The sequence below is a fragment of the Micrasema longulum genome, unplaced genomic scaffold (assembly GCF_059751315.1).
Source record: "Micrasema longulum isolate JH-2025_06_02 unplaced genomic scaffold, ASM5975131v1 h1tg000559l, whole genome shotgun sequence".
NCBI classification, from domain to species: Eukaryota; Metazoa; Arthropoda; class Insecta; order Trichoptera; family Brachycentridae; genus Micrasema; species Micrasema longulum.
Window position 1 is genome coordinate 124,922 of NW_028277755.1, and position 7,551 is coordinate 132,472.

General features: G+C 33.2%; 1 protein-coding gene across 1 annotated transcript in view; it reads left to right on the plus strand.

The window, feature by feature from the left end:
• LOC148280636 (eukaryotic translation initiation factor 5B-like) overlaps positions 1 to 5,936 on the plus strand; it is a gene marked incomplete at its 5' end in the record, with an annotated part of 42,410 nt that extends 36,474 nt beyond the window's left edge. The window contains one exon of the mRNA XM_088228067.1: positions 4,582 to 5,936. Within this exon, the coding sequence (XP_088084193.1) occupies positions 4,582 to 4,689 (108 nt within the window). The remainder of the gene's footprint in view (positions 1 to 4,581) is intronic.
• Positions 5,937 to 7,551: the final 1,615 nt, after the last annotated feature.

Consider the following 7,551-nt stretch of genomic DNA (forward strand, 5'->3'; position numbering starts at 1 on the left):
ATTACGTAATTACCAGGAACATACAAACCAATGCTCATCATAATCTCAGAATTATCGATCATAGCGCGCAACAATCGATAAAAATGTGTAGTAAAATACACATTCCTTCTAGTCTCTAAACTGTTCTAGCCAAGCTTACCCTGGAGAAACTCGGTCGGGTAGAGCCAAGAATAATACCCGCACTCTCTCACGTAGCGATATCTCAGAAACTTCTTTTGGATTTTCTCTATCATAAGATAGTACTTCAGTTCATGTGGCCCCCAAATCATCGAGCCACTCTCGAGTCTACTTCGCACCGAGGAGTTGTAAAGAGTTCTCAGTACGCGGGTATTTTCGAAAACCCTGGCAGTACGCAGAGCAAATCCTAACATCTTCAATGCATTACCACTGATTGTCTCTGTGTGTTCATGAAATGTCAGGGTGCTCACAAATCTAACGCCCAGATCCTTAACATTCGATGTTCGTATCAGATTCTGGTCATTCATATATTAACATGCCCCTTACGACTCATTCTATCTGGCTGCGATACTCTCCCACTTGCTTTTTAGTGGTTCACACGCTAACACTCACTTACTCTCATACAAATATAAATCCTTAATACTTGCTAAAATACCCTCATATACTATTAGCATCATTATGCACCTATATCTTTAAGCAGCAATTATTGTTAGTATATAAGGAGACTTAAATAGACGTAAATATTTAATTAGTTTGATAATGTCCCAACAAGATGAAACGTGTCACATTGTTCACTCTTGTGTATATTTAAAAATATAAAAGTAGAATTTAGTCAAATTATATTATTTTATTTTGGATACTTTGTCAAATTATATTATTTTATTTGGATTGTTTGTTGTATTATCTTATTTGTCAGTTTAAATGTAAGAACACAGTACCATCATAATTGTTGCAATATTTTTCTCGATATTACTCAATTGATTTCAAAGTATACTAAAATTAGTGGTATATCTCGCTCAAAAAAAATCTTTGATATACGTAGGTGTTCTCATAAGAAATAGATGTCATTAAACTGCATTCATAACTCAAAACAGCCTAATTTAGACTAACGACAGTGTACTTCGGGGTGCAGTATGTTTAAAGGGATGTTTTATCATACATCAAAATATTAGTATGCTGATACTATTTTAAGATTATTTTTCTAATACTGTTATAGAACTATATTCGAATCAAATCAATATAATTGTATATACATATTTAGAAGACTGAGATTATCCAAATATTACGGAAATCTTATAAAAATCCTCTTACACTACTCGCGAAACAACCTTAAGTTTGCCGAGTAATGTCGTCGCCAGAAAGAAGGCTGAAATTATACAATAAGCTTCCAAATAAAATTAAATAAAAGACTCGGACAGCCTTTACAAAAGATGTTAAAAATATTATCATTAGAAATAGAATATTAATTTAAAAAAGAAAAAAAAATCGTTAAATTAATGTAATCCGTAAGGGTTTATAAATAAATTTAAAATAGCAAAATTATCTTGATTTTCCAACAAACGAAAATTGTGACATGGTCAGTTTTCCCTGTACGCTCACGATATGCATCTGGATATGTGGGCGTTGGGTATTACGGGTGTGGATCTTATCTGCTAGAGGTTATTTGCCGGAGTAGGGAGACGTCTCACGGAGAGATTAGAAAACGGTAGCCTCCGGTGACACAGTGCACTGCACCAATATTTGGCTTACCCTTCTTCCGAGATACTTAATCTCCCCGAATGAATGCCTGACTATTTTTAACATGTGTTTATTCAAATCTTTAATCCTGCATGTACGGGAGTGCAATATCCTTTCATCTCCCCTCAGAAATCAACCTTAGAAAATATTAATTAGTTCTATTTTTTTAAATTTATTGTTTGGAGAAACCTGTTAAGGTTTATTTTATAATAAAAAAAACATTGTTCTTAATGTGGTATCAGAAAAGGTTATAAAATATGTCTCACTTCAGTCTTGAAACTCTGTATGGTTGTTAACTTGAATCGGGTTGTGGTCCCGTGGCTAGTGTTGCGGGATGAGTTCCGAGGTACGAACCCCACTCTACCCCAACTTGATTTCCATTTTCTGTGAATTATTTACAACTCATTGAAAATGGTCACCTAAATTGAAATACTTGGGTAAATTATAAGAACGCTAATATTTATTTAAAAAAAAAAACTTAAGTTTGTTCTGTAGGACATTGTACATTTTCAGTCCGTTGTTTAACAGGCGAGATTATTTATTACATATACATTTTATTTACATATAAGGGCGGGCGTATTGCTTTAAGGCAATTTTTTCCTTCCTACGCAAACTATTCAAGGTTTATATACACTTTTTTTGTAGAAATAAAAATTGACTAAAAACCTGCACTATACTATGAAGAGAGAAGGAAATGGGAAAGAAAGAAGGAGAAAAAACTCAAGTATTCAGATAGTGATATTTCAATCTTGATTTAAATGTAGATAAAGACTCGGCGACTCTGACATTAGTGGGTAGATTATTCCACAATCGAGCAGCTACTACTGTGAAAGAGGAGCCAAAAAAAGTAGAGCGGTGAATTGGTTTTAAAAGGGTTCTCTCGTTACTAGAACGAAGAGATTGTCCATGTCCTATTTTTGTTATTATTTTATTTTTATTATATTATTTTGAGATTATCCTATTTTTATTTTTATCTTCTGTATAATATTTCAGTTATTTTAGTGTGATGTTATCCTTGATTAGGCCTGGTTTGAGTTGTGTATTAATTTAAAGGGTTAAATTAAAATAGAAGTTTCATTATACGATGTTTTCTGGTTTTAGGATAATTGATCAAGTATATTTTGGATACACAAAATATATTTTTTTTTAATTCACGTGGTCGTACATCAGAAATGAACTATGAAAGAAAAGTGACATTTCTTTTCTTAGAAAGAATTTGCATTATTTTTCTTCTTTTGGTGCTGTACTTTAGAAGTTGGTTACATTATGACAATTTTTTTATTTGCACCAGCTCTACGTTATGATTTGATACTACACCGCGGTGTTAAGCTTTTGGCATTCGATAAAATATATTTTTGCAATATTTATTTTATTCAATCATTCCCTCGTGACCCACATAGCGAGCGTACTCATCTCCCGTCGTTTAAAGGCTGTATGTATGTCCTAGTAACCTTGCGTAACAAGCAGAAAGGCAAAAAACGGCTCAAATGCGTCCCTCGGGCGGCGACGCGGCGTGCCGTGGGCGGCGTCGTGATGGATGGGCGGCGAGAACCCTCGCCCGCCCGAAGACAACTTTTTCTTCCCGTTTTGACATTTATATCACCCTTTTTATATCTGTGGGCCGAGAATACTCTTGTGAGATTCAAGGACTTATGTGAAATGTAAAGCAGAATACACCGTGAAACTTTTTCATTCACATTTTTAGTCTAATCCACTTGACGCTATATAAATACGAGTAAGTATATCTGAGGATGATTCGTGAACGCGTCACGCGGGTATTTTGCACATAAATTGATTTTTCGTTCAGTATTTCGAGTTATTTTCCGACGGTGTACCTCCGATGTATCTCCAATGTATCGGTCAAGTCAAATCGTTGAACTTTGAGTACTAAATAACTTAACAAATGTTCTAATTTTCGTGTGACAAAATTTGGGTTAACACGGATAATAACTAGAGTTGCCAACTCAATCGACCGAAAATCCGGGAGGTAAAAAAAAGAACAGCCTCGTAGTCAGCCTCGTGGTGTAATGGTCAGCGCACTTGCCTACCATGCAAGAGGTCTTAGGTTCGATTCCTGACATGGTTGATATGTAATATTTATTTAATGGGGTGTTTTCACACTGGAATATTTCATAGTCCCTGGACTGGTACCTGAAGCGTAAGACTGATCATCTTACCTTCAAGTAACAAAAATGTTTAAGATACGCTGCAATTGGTGTACCAATGCAGTGCCCTATGCACTATTAGGTGCGGAAAGGGAATGATGATGATGGTGATGAAAAAAAAGAACTACCCAATATTAAATACGTGTTTAATTAATAAATAAAAATATTAGTTAAAAACAATTCAATTGGCAACACATCAAAAATCTCTTTACAATTATATTTGAAATAGATGCACATCTATATTTCTGATTTAGCGAGAATTTCATTAAGCCAATTACGACTTTTTGACATAAGTTCATTTACTACGCTAAAAAAAGGCTCAGTTGCGATATTTGCGATTGGCATTGATTAATAAATGTAACTTGTTGTATCTCACATTTAAAAAATATTATTTTATTTATTTTACCCGTCGTCTACACCGTTTGTTTCGTTCACCATTTTCACGAACTTTTCGCAACAAACAGTAATCATCAGACAGCAATCGATTACGGGAGATTTTAGCCGCATCCCAGAAATCGGGAGATTCAAAAAATGAATTGCATATTTTCTGGAGAATCCCGGAATTTCGAGAGGGTCGGCAACCCTAATTATAACATTAATTCACTCTCAAGCACCCCATGATAATTTTTGTCCGATACGTGTAATACATCTTTATGTGTCTTGCTTTTTTTAGTCCTTTCGTTTACCAAATTTTCTTAATTTTCCCGTCTTTTGTTCGCAGATTTCCCGACAAAGTATCGACGCTTGCAAGGACTACTTCCGCGACGACCTTATCAAGACAGATTGGCAGCTGATGGTGGAACTGAAGAACCTCTTCCAAATCTTGTAGCCGATGGAGACGTTTTTCGGCGCGTTCATGAGACGCGTCTTCCTCGCTAATCATTAGATCCACATCCAAAACTGATACAGACAGAAACTTGATAGAAAACATTATTTTTAAGATACGCAGTTTAAAACTTGGATAAAAAAAACAAACCACGCAACTAGACAAAATGGCGCGCCAATGCGCACACGGACTAAGGGAATAGACTAAGGGCCTTACTTATTAGATTTCGTTATACCAGGTTTATATTAAGAAATCACTATACCCGGTTTAACTACTTATAACCGATATAAAAAAAAGCTTACTTTAAAAAATATTTATTACCTAGAATAACAATTCACAGGTTATTTCGTGCTTATTTTTTTTTAAACAGTCAACACTGATATGCGCGCGTGCGCAGTAACTTTTATAACAACACAAACAAACGTCAAAGTCAAAGTGTAATCGAGAACAAACACGGAGAAAACAGTTAGACACAGAAATCAAAATAAGGAAGAAGAGAAGAAGTTAAAAACGAATTCTATAGTTTATTCGTGTTTCTTTTTTTATCACAATTGATTAAAACACATACAAACATATAAAATTTCAGATATTATTTAAACAAATAATTAAAAATCATTTGAATCGCATTGAGAAGGTCGCAAGACTTGAAATTGTTTAAAATTGAAAAAAAAACTGATAAACTATACATTTTGATTACCGAAAAATATGACTTTTGACAGATCGCGTGCTTTTTCCAGCGTTATGCTACATAATGTGCAGGTATAAGTTTCTACGGTCGCTATCCCAGATTCAAACCGAGTTTAACTATATGCGAGGTTTATAAGTATTACTTTTTGCTATACCATCATTGTTCTACCGCTATTCTCAAGCTTAAGTTTATACCCGATTTATAAGTAAGGCCCATTAAGTCGAACCTGCTGCACATCAAACTATAATAATATGACCGTTGTGAGAATGCGTGTGGGAAGAAGTGAGGAAGGGTTAACAAATATCATTTCAAATTTCCACCTTTGAGACACCTATTTCAAATCAATTATACATATTATTTTAATGGTCTAAGCCAGGCAAACCTCTACCGAGAGTTGCCAGACAAATAGTTGTGATAGCGAAAAGTTAAATAGTAATGTGGTACGCGTTCAAAATTTCTCTTCCGAGTTGCTGGGTGACTGTTTTGTTCGTTGACAGTCCGGCGACTCAATTCTTCCTACAACCGTGGATTTTCTTACGATGGTCGGCTTATAATACCAAAACTGAAAATTAAAATTGAGATTTTGCGTGCTTTTGAATAATCAATGCACAAATTATACTTGTTACTCCCTCGAACGCGATGCGTTTCTTCGTCCATACGAACGATTGTCGCATTAGCGCAGATTTAATAAAACCAGATTTAGAGTGTTCGCCGAAATGTTTAGAATTGAGCGAAAATCACATTATTCGGTTGTATATAAAAATTGACGAAAAAAACCTTCAGGATGCTTATCCATTTTTAAAAATTATTTATAATATTGTAAGAATTTTTTGACTTACCGTGATGAATAATTGATGTTTTAACTCATTTATGCGTAGTATGGATAACAAGTTCTCTGTAAATTATTTTTTTAAATCGTGGATTCGAAATTCATACAATTTTTCTTCCTTATAATAAGATCTCGTATTTTACGCTGGTCTTGTCCTTAAGCATTATTTGATCGCGTGTATGCTCTGAACTGCATTTTAAAACAATGATTTACATTTATTCATTGATCTTTTTTCCACTTTCCACCATCAAAAGCCTCATTTAATTCATTTTAAAAACTTGTAGTTATTTATGTAACAGTTTATTTGATTATAAATATAATTGAATAATTTTCGAAACAATGTATTTGCAAACAAATTTTGACTTAAATATTTTCATAAATTCTTCCTCTTATTAAAAATATTTTAGTGGGGCATAATTTGTTTTACCAGAACTTACGATTTTCAATATGTAATTAAAAATAATTAGTTTTATATAATCAATTAAAAATACATAATTTCTTATATATATTACATAATATGTAGATACATTGTATTAAAACAAAAATTCACAGAAAATGTATGAAATTTTAATAAATTTCCAACAATGTTTTTTTTTTCATCCTCGCAAATATATTTATAAATAATATTGTTCGTTCAAATATGTGTACACCTACTAACTGTTTATTCCAAATAAACAGATCTCCCCATGAATCTCTGAAAGAGTTCTTTGCCTTCAACAGCCAAATTCCTTAAAAATATTTTCACTGCAAAAGCTTTTTATTGTTTTAATTTAATTGCATTTTACCCTGAATTAAATATGTAGTCACTTATTTGCCCCATCGAAAGTATTATAAATTTGATGTAATTAGTGAATTTATAAAATAAGATGAACAATGTTTTATCGCTATGTTTGTATCTATATGAAATTAGCAATGAAAATTATTATTGATTTTCCGATTCGATGTTGCTTGTCTATTTTTAGGGTCCTATCTAAAACAATTTTTTATTCTTATGTATGGATTTATTGAATTGTAATTTGTATAGCTTCGAACATCGTCTATTTTGTCCTTAACGATATTATGAAATACTTAATATTTTACCGGTGAACTTGTTAATATCAATCACTTGTAATAATATATTTAATAATATAGGAATGGGATTTTATATGAAAACTGGCCTTTTATTTTCTCGATGGTTTTCTATAAAATGAAACTGTATGTTCTGTAAACCCTTTTACCGTCACACAGGTCGCAGTGACGTCAGGAGGCGGTTCAACATTGAGCTTCATTTACAAGAATAACAATAAGAACACCCTATGAAAACGCAAAATTTATCAAACCAACGCCGCTTTTTGCACAAAATACGTCA